The 19054-nt window shown below is 40.9% G+C and overlaps 1 protein-coding gene and 1 pseudogene across 1 annotated transcript in view; both read right to left on the reverse strand.

The window, feature by feature from the left end:
• PRIM2 (DNA primase subunit 2) overlaps positions 1-19054 on the reverse strand; it is a 334693-nt gene that overhangs the window by 107167 nt on the left and 208472 nt on the right. The window contains exons 9-10 of the mRNA XM_061397775.1: positions 4969-5041; positions 2548-2733 (exon numbers count right to left, since the gene is read on the reverse strand). Of these exons, the coding sequence (XP_061253759.1) occupies positions 2548-2733; positions 4969-5041 (259 nt within the window). The remainder of the gene's footprint in view (positions 1-2547; positions 2734-4968; positions 5042-19054) is intronic.
• Positions 6326-13356, reverse strand: LOC133236829 (small ribosomal subunit protein eS7-like; annotated as a pseudogene).

A 19054-nucleotide genomic window follows, 5' to 3' on the forward strand; every position in this document is an offset into this window, starting at 1 on the left:
AGTGACTAACAAACTGTGTGGATCACAACAAACTGGGGAAAGTTCTAAAAGAGATGGGAATACCAGACCACCTGGCCTGCCTCCTGAGAAATCTGTATGCAGGTCAAGAAGCAAGAGTTAGAACCAGACATGGAACAACAGACTAGTTCCAAATTGGGAACGGAGTATGTCAAGGCTGTATATTGTCACCCTGCTTATTTAACTTATATGCAGAGTACATCATGAGAAATGCTGGGCTGGATGAAGCACAAACTGGAATCAAGATTGCCGGGAGAAACATCAATAATTTCAGATATGCAGATGATACCATCCCTATGGCAGAAAGTGAAGAACTAAAGAGCCCCTTGATGAAAGTGAAGAGGAGAGTGAAAACATTGGCTTAAAACTCAAAATTCAGAAAACTAAGATAATCTGGTACCATTACTTCATGGCAAATAAATGGGGAAAAAATGGAAACAGTGACAGACTTTATTTTCTTGGGGTCTAAAATCACTGCAGGTGGTGATTGCAGCCATGAAATTAAAACACGCTTGCTCCTTGGAAGAAAAGCTATGACCAACCTAGACAGTATATTAAAAAGCAGAGACATTCCTTTGTCAACAAAGGTCCATCTAGTTAAAGCTATGGTTTTTCCAGTAGTCATGTATGGATGGGAGAGTTGGACTATAAAGAAAGCTGAGTTCCAAAGAATTGATGCTCTTGAATTGTGGTGTTGGAGAAGATTCTTGAGAGTCCCCTGGACTGCAAGAAGATCAAACCAGTCCATCCTAAAGGAAATCAGTCCTGAATATTCATTGGAAGAACTGATGCGGAACCTGAAACTCCAACACTTTGGCCACCTGATGCGAAGAACTGACTCACTAGAAAAGACCCTGATGCTAGGAAAGACTGAAGGCAGGAGGAGAAGGGGACGACAGAGGATGAAATGGTTGGATGGCATCACCGACTTGATGGACATGAGTTTGAGTAAGCTCCGGGAGCTGGTGATGGACAAGGAAGCCAGGCGTGCTGTGGTCCATGGGGTCACAAAGAGTAGGACACAACTGAGCGAATGAACTGAGTTACTAACACACACACACACCTCCTGTCTGAGGGCTGTGAGTTCACTCACGGACTTTTTTTTCCTGCCTTCAGACTCAAATTGAAACACCAACTCTTTCCTCTTGGTTCTCCAGCCTGCTACCTGAAGATTTTGGGGACTCAGCCTCCATAATCACATGGGCTGTTAAATACCTGTCTTTCTGTGTACACACACACACACACACACACACACACACAATTGGTTCTGTTTCTCTGGAGAACCCTAACACACCTATCTACTTAATACATCAACTTCCTAATAAAAAGATCAAAAAACATTTTCAATAACATACAGTGATGTCAATGACAGAGCAAAGTTCTCACAACGGCTAATTTACAGACTTTCCAGTCATTTAGTAGCATGATAGAATTCAACAAAACTTTAAAACTGTCTACAGTCTTTCACCAAGTAAACTGATCCTCTGATGAATACATACAGAGGACACAATCAGAGTTATAATCAGAGATTTATGTGCTCAGGATATTGTTTGCAATAACATTTATGACACTGTCAAATGGATACAACGAAGTGTTCAATAACATGCAAATGATTAAGCAAATTATATCACTTTCAAAGGACGTGATTTCATGCAACTAATACAAATGATATTTTCAAAAATGATTCAACCACCTAAGAAAATGATCATAATATAGTGTCAGTTTTTAAAATGAGAAAAAACAATGGTATCTCAAGTTTACAGTGATAAACATCTATCTAAAAATTCCCTATGAAAGATTTAGAAAACGAACTTATGGTTGCCAGGGGGAAAGGATAATTAAGGAGTTTGGGAAGGTCATGTACACACTGCTATATTCAAAATGGATAACCAACAAAGATCTATTGTATAGCACACAAAAGTCTACTCAGCGTTATGTGCCAGCCTGGATGGGAGGGGGGTTGGAGGAAAATGGGTACATGTATACGTATGACAAAGTCCCACTGCTATTCATCTGAAACTACCACAACATTGTTAATCGGCTATACCCAAATACAAAACAAATTTTAAAGTTTGAGGGAAAAAATAAATTCCCTGTGAAAGATTCTGCATAGCACAATAAAATGCATTCAGAACTGTTTTCACTTTATTCTTTCTCAGCATTTCCTAGTTCTGTGCACGTATGTATATATGCCTATATATATTACATATACACACGCATTCCTACAGAAACACAACTCAGAACACAATTTCAGGTACAGCGATACTGGCAGTCTACCTACCAAAGAGAAGTACAGCATCCTCATCCAAGCATTACTTTACATCTTACATTGGCTGTTTCAATCTTACCCTTTGAACGGAATCAACCTTTCCCAACCTTCTGTTTAGCAAATATTAGATTAATTAATGAGTTTCTTTTTACATAGGTAAATTATAGAATTTCAACTACATTATAGGGGCATATTGAAAAATTTTTTAGTCTTCAGACCAAGTTAAAATTTCAGTTACTGCTCAGATTTTCCAAAATTACCTTGTCTGGATCCATCTTCCCTCTGATAAATTCTTGCTTCCAGAACTGCAACGCCTGTTCCAAGGTTAGGCCAATGCCCTTAAGGAAGAGGCCATACTGCATGCGGCCCCCATGACGGAGATGGTGATTTTCCCGCAGGGCTTTATGTAACTGACGCATGCAGGGTGGGAAGGACTTGGTAGAAAGCTACAGAAAAAAAGAATATTTTGTTATTTATCAATCTCCACAATATCTGTTACAAAATCAATCTAATTTGCAAATTGCAAATTCAGTTTAACTGGAATAAAAACAAAAACCATAAAGAAGTTATTATTGTCTCACTGTGACTACAGATGAATTGTTTTTCTTATTAATATTCTTATACTGATTACATGTCAAAATGATAATATTTTAGATATATTAGGTTAAGTAAATTATTAACATTTATTTCACCTATTTCTTTTTTTTTAATTAAACTTTCTCTTTTGAGATAACTATAGATTCCCATGCAGTTGTAAGAAATAATGCAAAGAGATGTCATGTATCTGGTTCCCCCTAAAGGTAATATCTTGTAAACCTGTAGTGAATTATCACCACCAAGATACTGACACTAACACAATTTAGATTTTCTGTGACACTCACGTGCTCATATCTGTGTACTTAACTCTATGGAACTTTTTCCCATGTAGGTTCAAGAATTCCCCCCCACCCAACCAGGCTCCTTCCTATCTCCCTTCTTATAACCTCCACCTTCTGCAGCCTGCCCCCACCATTCCCGAACCCTTGGCAACCACTAAGCTATTCTCCACCTCTGTAACTTTGTCATTTCAAGTGTTACATAAATAGAATCATATAAAGTTTTGAGAGTGGCTTTTTACTCAGCATAATTCCTACAAAATTCTTCTAAATTGCAGCTATCAATAGCTCGTTCCTTTTTTATTGCTGAGTAATATCTCCTCAGTGTGTGGATGTAATACCATTTGTCTAACCATTCACTCATTCACTCATTGAAGGACATTTGGGTCAAATCCAGTTTAGGGTTATTTCAAATAAATGAGTGTATGGGTTTTCATGTATATCTAACATTTCATTTTACTGGGAAATACGTTCAAAAGTACAACTGGTGAATCACAGATGAAATTTTAAAATAACCCAAAAGTAAACACAAAAATAAGAGAAATGGCTCTCAAAAGGCAAATTCAAATAAATGTGTTAAAGAAATTAACAATTAAAGAAAACTTTTTTCATTTATGGTCTCAGCTGTATCTCCCTCACCTTCTCAAGTATCCTCCTCCTGAGACTTAACTCCCACCTCTCATGGGCTCCTTGGCAGGTTCCACTTTGCTTGTGAGCAGGGATGGGTCTCACTTTGCTCCCCTGACTGACCAGGCAGCCTCTTTGTCTTTCATTGTAACAACTTCTACTTGATTATAATTTCTTGAATAGGAAGATGATCTATTCATTTTGGTCTCCAAAAGCTCAGAATCTCCCCCTACTCACCATTATAACTCTTGTTTCCAAGCATTAAAACCTCAGTGTACTTTTAATTTATTGTAAATAAATTGGTAATTATCTAAACAAAGATTATTTATGGTTGACTTACTTTCCCTTTTTTGGGTAATGCAGAAATCCTAAAGTGCATTAAAGTGAAATTCTATACAGTAAAAGTGTAGTTGAGTGTACACACATTGATTCTCCTATAGAGCTTCACAAAGTGAAGCTGAAATGAACTGCCCACTCTGGAGGCAACACAAGACCTATACTTAGTGTCATGGAATACTCTGCATCCTTCTCAAATTTATATGCCAAGTCCTAACCCCACAATCTCAGAATGTGGCTGTATCTAGAGCTGGGACCTGTAAGAAGGCAATCAAGGTTAAATGAGATCATGGGGGTGGGGCCATGGTCCAAGGTGATTAGCAGCCTTCTAAGCAGAGAAAGAGACAGAGGGATGGGGCAGACACCCAGAAGCCAAGAAGAGAGGCCCTCAGAAGAAACTGATAGCTGACAGCTTGATCATGAACTCTCGCCTCCAGAAATGTGAGAAGATAAGATCCTGTTGTTCAGAGTACCCAGCCTGTGGTTTGCTGTTACAGCAGCCCTAGGAGACAGCTATACTTAGTACTCTCCATTTCTCCTTTCCTAAATTATATGGTGTTTAAATATAAACACATAAATACTATTTAAGTGTCATCACTTAAAAGAAACCTCCTTTTGGAAAACTGGTTAAATTGTTTTTATCAGACTACAAATAATTTTCTGATTGTTTGGTTTTCCTATAATGACAAAAAGTCATATGCACAGCACATGGCATTTATTTTTAAAATGATTGGCAAGCAATGAAATAACATTGTCTTCCATCACCCCACCCTAAAAATAATCTTTGGTTGAAGAAAATCTTTTTTCTCTGTTGACAAAGGTTTAACAGGATGAGATGCTTACCGAATCGATCTGATCTAAAGAAATCTTGCCAGCATTGCCCTGTGTACTGTAGTCTTGACCAGTGTAGGAATGACTAAAAAAAAAAAAAGAATAAAATATCAAAATCGAATTTATAAAACATACTTTGATCACCTCAAAGGAAATTTTCAAAATTCTGACAAAAAGTCACGAGAAAACATTTCATACGTAAACCTTAGGAGAAACATAGCCAAGTGTTTTAAAGGTATTTCATAGAATATGTTTAAGTAACTTTCCCCATAAATAATACAGAAATATAGTGCTCATCTGTGTCTCCCGATTCCTAATTTAGAGTACTGTTTCCTTAAGAGCAATATGCAAACTGTTGTTAAAGTTCACACTCCTCTACTACTGACCCCTTATAACATCACAGCACAGTGGTGGTGGTGGTTTAGTCACTAAGTCATGTCCAACTCTTGCGACCCCATGGACTGTAGCCCACCAGGCTCCTCTGTCCGTGGGATTCTCCAAGCAAGAATACTGGAGTGGGTTACCACTTCCTTCTCCAACAGCACAGCACAAAGCTAGGGATAAACAGAGCTTATGTCTGAAGTCATTGCTCAGCAGGCCCTAGAGTGAGTCACCAAGACTCTCCACACTCTGGATGCCTGTCTGTCAAATGGAGACGGCACTGCCTGCCTGCAGTGTTGACGACAGGTTGGAGTTGAAATATTTTTCGTTAAAGGACCTAACATATCGTAATCACTATTCATTAAAATAAGTAACATGTGAACAGCACCTACATGTGCAGAGTCCTCATCCATATCCTTACAACAGCCCCAAACGAGTGAGTTTACTGTATATTTGAGAAGAGGGGAACTTCTGGGGTCAGAGAGCAAGGCAGCAGTGCAGCAGGAATTCAAACTTTTGACTCCCAACTTCCTGTTTGTTCACTACACTACACTACTCTACTACTCTCTTCCCTGTGATACACTGTCATCTTATATATTTAGAAATGAGGAAATGCAACATGGTTCATTCTACCTAAAGGCTCCACCTGTACACTTTATCACCTCCTTGATACAACTCCACACCCACAGCTCCATCAACAGGGACTCAGATGCAGACATCCAGAAAACCACAGTCAAACAGGGGTTCATGCAGACCTAACAACTAAAGGAAGTTCTGGACTAAAGTATCATTACAATCACAGGGGATTCCAGATGCTCTACTCTCTACCGCTCGGCACTAGAGCTTCTTGCTGCTAGTTAACATATGACCTCAAGATGCTCTCAAGTGCTGCCCTCAAGGGCTTCCCTGGTGGCTCAGATGGTAAAGCATCTGCCTGCAATGTGGGAGACCCGGGTTCAATCCCTGAGTCAGGAAGATCCCCTGGAGAAGGAAATGGCAACCCACTCCAGTACTCTTGCCTGGAAAATCCCATGGATGGAGGAGCCTGGTAGTCTATAGTCCATGGGGTCACAAAGAGTCAGAAATGACTGGGCAGCTTCGCTTTCGCTTTCTTTCAAGACTCTCTGTAGAAAAGCTGTTCTACAATCAATCAAGTCACTGATTAAACAATGCGTACGGATTATGAAGCAAAACTATGGGCTATCTCAAGACACTGTAGCCACTGGCGAGGAAAGTGTCACAAGTACAGACATCCCCTCCCCAAAATCCCCCCTCTATGGGCCAAGAATGGTCAGAATCACTCTGAGAGCAGGACACGCAAATGGTGGAGAGTGACACAGAATGATGTTGTGCCTAAAACACATCTCTGGCCTTTGGTTTTATTTCTCCCTCCAGTAACAAATTTCTGACAGTATACCATAAAGGGATTCATTCTCTTTAGCCTTGGACTAGTAATACCATGGCACATAAAACTCAGGCTAATAAGTTAAAACAACAGCTGCCATTTAATTTTAATATTTCACATTTTAATACAGAACACAACCAGAGAAATGTTTCAGTGAAGTGAAGTGTTAGTCACTCCATCGTGTCTGACTCTTTGCGACTCTATGGACTGTAGCACACCAAGCTCCTCTGTCCATGGAATTCTCCAGGCAAGAATACTGCAGTGGGTTGCCATTCTCTTCTCCAGGGGATCTTTCTGACCCAGGTTCAATCCCCACAAAGTAAAAACACATTTCACTTTCCAATGTATCTTATACATAGGGCAATGAAAACAGCACAGGCTACGAGTCTGATGACCTGCTGTTGTTTCTGTTCTTTAAATCACTGGTTTGGCAAATTGGCAATCAGTATTATTATCATTTGTAAAATAGTGCTAATAATGTAAAATAGTATTAATAATGCCAGGCCTGCCTAACTGACAGAAATGCTGGGGAAATCAAATGAAATAATAAATTCAAACTGCTAACTAAAGTCACTAAAGCATATTCCAGTACACAGACTGGAATGTACATATTCCAGTACATACACAAAACTGCCTTATGGCAGTCTTGACCAGTAAGTACAGAGGACAACAAAACAGGATGGGAAGGGAGGCAGCTGATCCTGGAGAGAATTCGTCCCCCAGTTGGGAGATGCTGGGTCACTCCTTGACCCTTGCGTTTCTTAGGCTATAAATTGATCACAATCATCTAACAGAACTTTTCAGCTCAAATATATGAACAAATATAAAAGCCTTATATAAATGATGTACAAACATGATTATAGTTATGAGTAAACAGTTTTCTCAGCCCAGATTAATGCAGTATACAAAGTACAAAGAGAAGATGTATATAAAAAGGACCTAAAAGGCAGTATAAAATGCTTCCTCAGTGCTTTGATAGGATATGCAAAAGGGCCAAATTTCAAGGAAAAAAGTTAAAAAGAGAATGGTAGCAATGATAAACACAATGAATTTGCTGGGTATAAATAATTACAGAGAGAATATAAGGAAACTGTCAGACATCACATTTCTAAAAACATTATGAATAGACAGGAAGATGGCCACCAGCCAACCCAGTAAGGGCAAGCGTGGAACTCTCAGAAGAAAAGTGATAGAAATTTAGAACTGAAGCATAAGTATTGGGAATAAGACTTCTCCCCCATTCATTCAGGATCAGAAAGGCTAGCTTGTATCTTGTTAAAGGAGTCAGTACACCACAGCTATTTAATACATACTTGAACTAGTTATAGATAGGTGAAGCCAAGGTGGGGAGGATTTTCAGATACAAGAAAGAGAAATCATGAGAAGCAGTGTATCCAATGGTCTGTAAACAGTAAAGAACCATAAAACTATCTGGGGAAAGAATTCACATGAGCAGTTTATACTCGAGAAAGAAAGCAGAAATTGGAAGGATTGAGCAATAGAAAATCAGTTGGAAGAATATAATAATATTCCAGACAAGAGAAGTCTTTGTAAAAACTGTAAAATAGCAGCAACAGACAGAGAAAGGTAGGCAATTAAGGCAAAAGAAAAAGGAACAAATAGTGCTGCCATAAAAGAATAAAAATCCTTAAGAACAACTCACATTAGCTCATGAGACAGGACCCTTGGCTTTTACTTGGAAGTGCAGAGGGAGCTATGAGATGAGACTCCCAACAGGCCCAGGACAAGTGAGGCGCCTCCTGCCACCCTCAGAGCCTGGGCAGCTTCATGTCACACAGCTCCCAAATAACGCAGCTGCTACACTAACGAGTGAAAACATGTGTCATGAACTGTCAAAATATTGTCTTGGTTTCATGACTTTAAAAACTTCATCAATTTTATGAACAAATATTTCTTAATCACTGTACTAGGATAATAGAGAAAAATTAATACAAATGTTTTGCTACTTTTTTATTGTAATTTTTAAAAGTAAAAACAATTTCTAATTGGTTTGATACACACACACACACAAACACCAAAAAACACTGTTTTTCAGCCCATTGTAAATAATCACAGCTTTAAGAAATACTTGCTATCACTAATATACAGTTTTAACAAGGGGGATTTAGTCAGCATAAAAGCTTTCTTAGTTTTAACCTTCCATAGAAAAATAAATTGAGACACAACACAAATGTCACGTTTTCAACACAGTAGACAAAAAAATATTTTAATGGGTCACAAAATTCAAATTATTTCACTAGTCATTATCCTGGCAAATATAAAGAGGAATTTATGACTAATCAGAGAATCTTAAAAAGTCAAAATTTGATTTAATTCTCAGTTTAGCCACTAACCCGGCACAAGTAAAAAAGAAAAAGGATAAGTCCAACTATGCATTAATTGTGTGCATTAGTCGTTCAGTTGTGTCTGACTCTTTGCAACCCCATGAACCTCTGCTCCTGTCCATGGAATTCTCCAGGCAAGAACACTGGTGTGGGTTGCCACGCCCTCCCCCAGGGAATCTTCCCAACCCAGGGATCAAATCTGGGTCTCCTGCATTGCAGGCAGATTCTTCACCATCTGAACCACCAAGTTGTTCATCCATAAATGTGGAGAGTAACTTATTTCCATCCTGTATGCTAATTTATCTTCTATTTGCTAGAGTATCTGGCGAAAGGCACTGAAGGTAAAATGGTATCGTTTTTCTCAAGTTACCAAAAAGTCAGAGAATAAAGACGTGGGTCCACTATAATTGTACAGTTACACTGCACTGTGCAAACAACACAAACACCTGCACTCACCAAAGAGAACTAGAGAAATGCAGAAACCCAGAACGAACCTTATTTTTTTAAAGGCCATTAGAATGTCAGACTCTCTATAACAGACTTTCTCTATCACAGTAGTTGTCCTTTTCTAATTACCCTTTTTTTTTTTTTTTAAAATAAACTTTCAAGAGTCTCTGCACAGTTCTTCAGTCCTTCATCAAGCACTTTGTTGACCAAGGAAGAGTCACAAAATCGTGATGGGCCCAGAGATGATACAAATAGTGCAACATGACAAGGTGTTGAGAACCCCGACGAGGATGCAGAGAACAGGCCCTTCTCAAAGCAGGGGGAGGACCCATCATGTGCAGCCCCAAAATGGCACCACAGAGGGGGTGCTCAGGGGCAGCATCCAGAATTCTGAGTGTCCGGAGAATGCTGTTGAGACAACTGACCACGGTGTCCAGGCTGTTCAGAGACACTTGCCATGCCAGCTCAAGGCCAGAGAAGAAGGTGACCTGGGTGGGCCTGGACAGCAGAGGGGACGAGCAGGAGACCACAGTCAGGGAATAACAGAAAAGTCATGGGCCTGGTTGTTTTAGTGTTTTTACCATTTGTAGTTGAACAATTTTATTTGCATTAAAAACACTCTTAAATTTTGACCTGGTTCAGAAAAGTACATATTGTGAGTTTATTAGCATTGCTGGACCATTTAAAAGTAAGCACGTGATAAAGAGGTGACATTTAGGGATAATAAAAGAGTCTGTTTTCTCAGCAAGTAGAGGTTTACACATATCAGGTGGACAAGTAGAAAGAGATCAGTGAAACCAAGGAAATTTCACAGTTTATAGATGAAGAGGTAGGGTTAGGCCGCAAAAAAGACAAGCAGAGGCAAGAGAGAAAAAAAGAGCTGAAACTGAGCAGGCAGGCCATGAAACACAGGTCTCCAAGCAAAAACCATCAAGATAAAAGGCAAATCCTATCTCCTTTTGCAATAACATAGTGCTAAATCATGACTTCAATGATTTTGTCTTGTCAAGTGACAATGAAGGTCTTGTCAAGTTTAAAACCTTTAAAACCCTAAACTTGTGCATTATAATACTTTCTGAGAAAAGTAAATTTTGCAATTGTGTATAACAAACCCTTAGCTTACAAGGAAGAAATTCAGTGTTTGTCCTTGATTATTTTTTCTGTTTTGTTTTGAGGTGATGGTCCTAAGTTATTCATCTACAATAAGAGAACTAATTGTACGCAAAATATACAAAAGCATCTGCCTACATGTTCAACAGGCCTACATACAACTTAATTAGAAATCAGTCACATCTGAGAAACTTCCCCCTCCCACATTATCTTGCTCACTAAACAGTAACATGTAAATAGAGTTAGGTTTCCAACAGAGTTAAAAATCACAATAAACAGAAAATTGTAAAGCTACGAAAGGTTTCAACAAATTAAAGCTGAAGGGAGAAAAGACTTTCAAATATTCATAACACATATTTACGTAACCATATTTGACATGATACCATTTTCAGTCCCATTAAATCAAGGGAGGAGGGGGCTGAGGATCATGAGACAGGAAGGCACAGTCGGTCACAGCCACAGGGAACCAATGCTCCAAACACCACCACACAAACACTGAACTTACACAATAAAAATGAAGTGGCTATACAAAGAGTTCTGAAACATAAACAACTGCACACATCTGATTGTGAAAGGCAGACCCATGCCTGGTCTTTGTAGAAACAACAGAAAACTAAGCCCGGTTCAACAAACCACTAAGGACAATAACAAGCACTTTAGGTCTCAATAGGGAGCCAGGTTTGGGTGCTGAAAATAAGAGTCGGAAACAAAAGGAAAAAATTACATGAAAGTGGGTTGTGGGTCTCATGATAAATCAGCTGGCTAAGGAAAAAACCCTTTTCTGCTGTGTCACTGAACTCAGCAGAGACGGCCATCACACCTCTGCTCAGTGGTCTGTGGGAGCCCCCACCCCCAAGCCCCAAGACACAGGGCCCCAGGGCGCAAGCTGGCAACACAGGTGATCGCTCTCTAATCACTTCCCTTGCTCGGCCCTGGGAAGAAACTTGAAGGAGGGAGCAGGAGTAGTGGAACAGCTGCTACAGCTTAAGAATCAGCCACAATTCTTCCGTACTTTCATAATTTTCCCAAGTCCAATCTGCCCAAAGCAATCAGGGAGCACAGCAGAGTAAGGGAGAGCCAAGCAGGATGGTGAGGAGCTCAGGGGTCAGACCCACAAGTTCTGGCTGTTACACTTACTGCCTGCTGACTCTGCTTCCAATTTCCTTACAGGGAAACAGGGATCATAAAAGGGGTCACGAAAGTATCCCCTCCATGGGCTACAGTGAGGATCAAAGGAGATGTTTTTGTTGCATGATTCTTCACTCAAGTTGTTTTTTTAAATTGTGAATAATATTTTACTTAGTCATATTTGTTTACAATTGAAGCTCTGGCAATTCAAAATTTATATCCTTGCCCAGGAGCTTCTTATAGACACCAGAAAACGTTAAACCTTGGGTTCCACACTGTTCTGCTGTGCTTTACGAGCTGCCTGCCATCTGGCTTCATGCGGATTTTCCTGCCCACAATCTCACTTGGGAAAACCAAGTCCTCCAGGATGGTGTCATGCAAAGCTACCAGTGTGCAGCTCCTGGGAAGTTTTTGCTTGTTTTTTGTACAGCTTTTTCGAGTTTGCTTAGGCAGAATTCTCGTCTGAGCAATAAAGACAACGCGCTTCCCACTGAACTTCTCCAGCTCACATACCAGCAGGACCTGAATTTTCTGGAGAAATTTCAGTTGAGGAACGGGAACAAAGATTATGATACCTTTCTGACCACCACCAACTTCAATTTCCTTGGTGGCCATGATGTTCAGCTTCTGCAGCTGGGCCCTGAGGTCCAAGTTCATCTCCAGCTCCAGGAGGGCCTGGGAGATGCCCAACTCAAACTCAGGGGGCTTCTCACCACTGGGCTTCACAATCCTGCTGGGCCTGGACACGGCCTGGGCCCTGCCAGTGTAGCCAACACCTCAGTCAGACTGTAATACTCATCATCACCCAGGCCTCTAGACATTTTGGCTACTGCTTTTCTCTACTGTTAACATTCACCAGTTTCTTCCCTTTATTATCAGGAAGAAAGCAAACTCCTTTCCTATCTTCCTTAAACTATCACATATAATATTTAATCTTGAAGTAGAATTTAGATGTCTTTGAATAACCTGATGATTTGGAAGCTTATACCTATATCTACACTCTTAGGAAGTTTTCACGGTGCCAAACTCCAACTGTAAACACTGCAGGTTTCAGTGGGACCCAGCTGTGCCAAGCTGCATGTCCAACATGGTAGCCACCAGCCAACTGTAGCAACTGGGTACTTGAAATGCAGCTTAGTCAGAATTAAGACATTCTATGGGTGTAAAGTCTGCACTGGATTTCCAAGACTTACTATGAAAAAATAATGTAAAACATTTCATTAATAAATTTTCATACCATTTACATGTTGAAGTGAGTTAAATAAGATTATTACTAAAATCAATGAGACTGAAGTAATTTAAAATTACACATCTGGCTCATGTCTGTGTGCTCACTGCTTCTCCTGAGCAGCATGGTCGCAGAGAGCAGACAGTGACCAAGGCTGCCAAGGTCCTCCCGTGAGGACTAGGTCCACCTGGAGAAATGCCAGCTGACCTGTCCGGACTCTTGTCTGCCAAGTTAGGTCAGACTCTGCTGGTCATATTCGGAATACAAGCTGCAACTCCAGCTGACTCTTAATATATCTGTTTTCGCAGCACTGTGCTTGAGAATCAAGGTTCCAAACTTGAGCCACAGTTCGCCATTTCTACGAATTTCATGAATTCTGATTAGCCTGGAGGTAACTTGAATCTTGAGAAACCTGTATGCAGGTCGGGAAGCAACAGTTAGAACTGGACATGGAACAACAGACTAGTTCCAAATCGGAAAAGGAGTACATCAAGGCTGTATATTGTCACTCTGCTTATTTAACTTCTATGCAGAGTACATCATGAGAAACGCTGGGCTGGAGGAAGCACAGGCTGGAATCAAGATTGCCAGGAAAAATATGAATAACTTCAGATATGCAGATGACACCACCCTTATGGCAGAAAGTGAAGAAGAACTAAAGAGCCTTTTGATAAAAGTCAAAAAGGAGAGCGAAAACGTTGGCTTAAAGCTCAACATTCAGAAAACAAAGATCATGGCATTTGGTCCCATCACTTCATGGCAAATAGATGGGGAAACAATGGAAATAGTGGCTGACTTTATTTTTCTGGGCTCCAAAATCACTGCAGGTGGTGATTGCAGCCATGAAATTAAAAGACACTTACTCCTTGGAAGGAAAGTTATGACCAACCTAGACAGCATATTAAAAAGCAGAGACATTCCTTTGTCAACAAAGGTCTGTCTAGTCAAGGCTATGGTTTTTCCAGTGGTCATGTATGGATGTGAGAGTTGGACTATAAAGAAAGCTGAGCGCTGAAGAATTGATGCTTTTGAACTGTGGTGTTGGAGAAGACTCTTGAGAGTCCCTTGGACTACAAGGAGATTCAACCAGTCTATCCTAAAGGAAATCAGTCCTGAATATTCATTGGAAGGACTGATGCTGAAGCTGAAACTCCAATACTTTGGCCACCTGATGCAAACAGCTGACTCATTTAAAAAGAGCCTGATGCTGGGAAAGACTGAGGGCAGGAGGAGAAGGGACAGTAGAGGATGAGATGGTTGGATAGCATCACCAACTCAATGGACATGGGTTTGGGTAGACTCTGGGAGTTGGTGATGGACAGGGAGGCCTGGCATGCTGCAGTTCACGGGGTCACAAAGAGTCGACCACGACTGAGCGACTGAACTGAACTGAATGAACCTGAATCTTCAGGGGTTGAGGGTAGCACATTTCTGTCTGGGAGTCTTTGGGCTTCATGGTCCACCTCAACACTGCTGAACCAAGGTCACTCTGAAGTTAACTTGGCCTCTTTGTTACCATTGCCAAAAGCCCCTGACCACCACACCCTTTAGCACCCCAACCAATCACCTAAAGCCAACCTTCCAGCAGGAATTTTCTTTGTCTTGTGGCTATAAAAATTGGCTACTAACTCACAAAAACTGTCAACCCTCCCTGGCCTGTCAGGAGTTGTGCGCTCAAAGTGCCCACTTTATCTCTGCTCTTTGTTCTTAATAAACTCACTCTTTCCTGCAGTTCTCTGTGTCTGGAAATTCTTTTCCAACCTGCACTCAGACTGCCTCAACAGACACTTAATCACAACTCTCCATTCTCATCTGTAAGAAGCTATGCTGGGGTAGGTATGACCACAGGACCGGGGCCCAGGCTGGACAGAACCCACCTTCCAACCTCAGAAAGTATCTCCATGCCCTCCCTCCTCAATGACAGACAAACTCTGAGGTTCATAGAACAGTAACACATAAAACACATTTCCTTTCCGTGCCAACTATCTACCAGTAGTCTTGAAAGACGTTTACTCCTGTTTACTCCTTTCCATCTGGCAGCTATAGGTTATCATAATTTAAAAACCGATATCAAATAAAAAAGCAGTGAAGAAAGCATCACAAGTAATCAAAACTGGCCTCTGCATTAAGGAAACATATTTCTGTTTAAATTAAAAAGTAAGCTGATATATCTTTCAAAATGAACTGTAATTTCCTATATCATTCTATAAAAGTATACCAAGTTCCAATACAGCCTTTTCACAGAAACTCAGGTGTAATCACAGCACAAATGGAAAAACAATTTTGAAAGAGCAAACAAAGGTTTTGTATGTCACCCATATATCTACTTTTGCAGTCACAATTCTATCTACTTTGGCATTAAAAAATACTCTGACTGCTTAAGCTAGGCTATTCAGACATTCAGAAAGCACAGTCCTGTCAGGCTCGATTTCAGCAGTGGGCAGGAAATCAGGGAACCACAGTTACAATGTATCATTTCCTGCTGTGAGGGTATCACAGAAAAATTCACTCAACAGCTATCACCACTGAAATTGAATGAGTTTCTTTCTACATCTAAATCCCTTGAAAATGGTATCCAACTTATGTTAGCCCAGGTGATTTTGCCTGCAGTTACTCCAATGAGAACAAAATCAATAAAATTCTATTATAAATTGAATGTAAATTATTTTTCCATAAGCATGAAGTTTAATCCATTTTATGTAAAAAAAAAAAAATTCTCTCTAAAAAACTACCAGCAGACAATAAGAAGGATAATGATGTATATTTCCTTACAACTAAGAGACAAGAGGCACACAAACCCAATAAAAACCCAGGCTGACATGGGTTTCCACATCAGGCAAGGACTACAAACATTACAATTACTACTCTTCCTTGTTTCAGGCTGGCCTCATATTTTCCCATGTGGTCCATATTTTCTTATTCATTCCAATTTCTAAGCTGCAACAGTCCAATGAACTGCAAGAGCACTGAGATGCATTTCATTTTTCTATCAAAAATATCTGTACCTCACATTGTCAAAAGTCATGGAACTGCACCCTTAAAATGAGTACATTTCATTGTACATAAATTATACTTCAATAAAATTGATTTATAACAAAGTATACACATAACATCCCTATAAGATAGTAGCTCTACAACACTACACAGGTGTTTTCACCATATACACTTAAAGCCCCTCCAAAAGATCTCTACTTTCATGACTACATTTTTTTATATTCCTTTACATTCTCAGCATATTCTGCAAGTACATGACTCCCTAAGTAGAGGCTGTTTTGACTGGACTTTGACCCAGGATGGTCAAATGATTACAATAAAGAAAAGGTTGCCTGAAAGACTGGTTATGAAAGGCTGAGGATGGGTGGGAGTGAAATAAAGCTCTAATATCCAGAAGAACTAAGACACTGAACTGACGGTCACTGTCTCTTTTGCCTACAATTCACAGAGGATGGGACGTTTCTGAGATGGGCTGTCACAGGCTGAGGCATGCTACAATGCCCCCTCACAGCTGTTCCCTAATAAGAGAAAACCAGGAACATGAGATTGGGGTTTGGTGGGGTTTTGGAAGGAGAGGAGATGAAGGGGACAGCTAATGAGGATGATTATGACAAGTCACATCCAAAGACCCCGTCACACACTTTCTGCACACTCCTTTGCTCTTGCACAGCATTACCAATGGCTCATCATGTTAAGGCTTTCATTCCACAGATCAAAACAGCGAGTTTCATAACAGATTTGGTTTTATTCTGTTTTTAAATACAGTCTTCAATAATTGTATATGTCACTGGAGGAAAAAAAATGGGGTCTTTCTAAAATCACACAGACAAAAAGAAAGAAAGGACTCTCCCCAGTTAGCTACCGACTCCAAGAAAGAGTCCCAAGTCCCAGAACAAAAGGCAAAACCAGCACTGAATTTCTACAAAGTATAGAGTGTTTCTTTACTTAGTGTTTCCAAGAGCTTTCCCTTGGAATTGACAAAATTCACCAACGTTTCGTCTAAACTACCATCTCATCCAGTCTCAACATTTAGTAGCTTAAGAAACCTACTGCTGCTGCTGCTGAGTCGCTTCAGTCGTGTTCGACTCTGTGCAACCCCATAGACGGCAGCTCATCAGGCTCCTCCGTCCCTGGGATTTTCCAGGCAAGAGTACTGGAGTGGGTTGCCATTGCCTTCTCCAATGCATGAAAGTGAAAAGTGAAAGTGAAGTCGCTCAGTCGTGACCGACTCTTAGCAACCCCATGGACTGCAGCCCACCAGGTTCCTCTGTCCATGGGATTTTCCAGGCAAGAGTACTGGAGTGGGGTGCCATTGCCTTCTCCGTAAGAAACCCAAGTGAGAGGTAAATTTTAAAACCTGAAGGGGTCTTCTCCCAGCACCGGCTCGTCCAGGAGATTCCCTGAGGTGCGGCCATGTTGCAATAACAGGGAAAGAGGAAAACAGGAGGACAGATAGACGCCTTGCTCTCATGGAACATACACCCCAGACAAACACCAAAATCAAATGAACACGTAAAAACGACCATTTTGTCCAGCGACACTGCTGCACAGCAAACAGAGCTGAGAGCGTCACAGAGGCCCAGGAATGCGGGCTGGCGACCAGGAGGAGCCCCCGTAAGGCTGAGGACCCGGCGCGCCCTATGACCCAGGTCCCCAGGGGCCTCCTGTGGACGATGTGTCTGCTGCCCACGGAGGACCACAGGGGCTCAACTACAAACGGGCTTCTTATTCCCTTTGTATTATCTTTTTAGAGCTGCTTTCTACACGGTAGCTACGAACAGCTAAGAGGGCACCATTCACCTTTGGTGAGTCCAGGCCGTCTGGCTTACCTCAGCCCAATCTATCAAATTTAGTTTCGTTTTACCGTGAATTGCATCCGGTTACCAGGACACAAACATGTAGACTTGCAAAATTCCCACAGGTCACATGTGGCACCAGGCAGCTCACCACCTGGGCAGCCTGAACACCCCAACCGCGCTCCTCCAGCAAGGCCAGCACAGGGGGCGGCTCCGGATGATGGGCCCACCTACCCCGGGGACGGGGTTGCCGCAGCTCAGCACCCCACACCCCAGGACCATGGGCACAGCCATCACAGACTGAGAAATCCAAATCCATTCATCTAAAAACCGTTATTGTACTTTTTAAAATACATGATTATCTAAACACATTTCAAGTATGACAGAGAAACGTGCTGTCCAATCCAATAAGCATCAGTTACGACCATTTAAAAATGAATTTAAATGAAAACACAGGAGCTATACTTCAAGCACTCAACAGCCTAAGCAGCTGCTGGCTACTGGGTTGAGTGGTGTGGGTACAGAACACTTCCATCATCACAGAAAGTTCCACTGCAAAGTCTTTAGCTGCTAATATTTCACAGTAACTACCACAACGTTTTCCCAGGCTTTTAAGGAAAACTGTTTCCCATAGTATCATCACCATTTTGTACTTTGTTAGGGCTTTATGCCTAACACAGTATAAAATAATTTTCTTTGTTACTTAACTATAGGACAATCAATATTGTAAAGAAAATCAAAGAGTAAAGAATGGGAAATTTAATAACTACAGGCAATGAAACTACTTGAAAAACATAAATAATCATAAACTTTGCTTTCCAGGAAGACTGACAGCATCCGCAAGGCATAAATGCCTAAGAAACCCTGGACTCGCAATGAACGGACACTTGACCCTCTGGTTGGGAACAAGCTGCATGGACGCAGTGCCGTGGGGGCCGTGAGCCCAGAGTCAGGGGCCACTCCTACGCTAACAGCCACCATAATTTACTGTAATTACTTTAGTCAAGATTCTCCCTTTTCTGACCAACAATCAGTTCTGTAAGATCAGAAGTGAACACGTATCCCGAGAACCTAACATCATATCTGGCACCAAGTAGTCCCCGTGTGTTAAATCAATGATAAACAAAACTAATTCTTCAGATGCTAAAAGATTTGTGACCCTGCATCTACTCCCAAGTCACAGCCAGTACATACAATCTCACTACAAAGTCTACTACTTACAAAGGTATCTATTTGCCTTGGCTGGATGGCCAGTTGAACAAGC

This window comes from Bos javanicus, chromosome 23 (assembly GCF_032452875.1).
Source record: "Bos javanicus breed banteng chromosome 23, ARS-OSU_banteng_1.0, whole genome shotgun sequence".
In the NCBI taxonomy this organism is placed as follows: domain Eukaryota; kingdom Metazoa; phylum Chordata; class Mammalia; order Artiodactyla; family Bovidae; genus Bos; species Bos javanicus.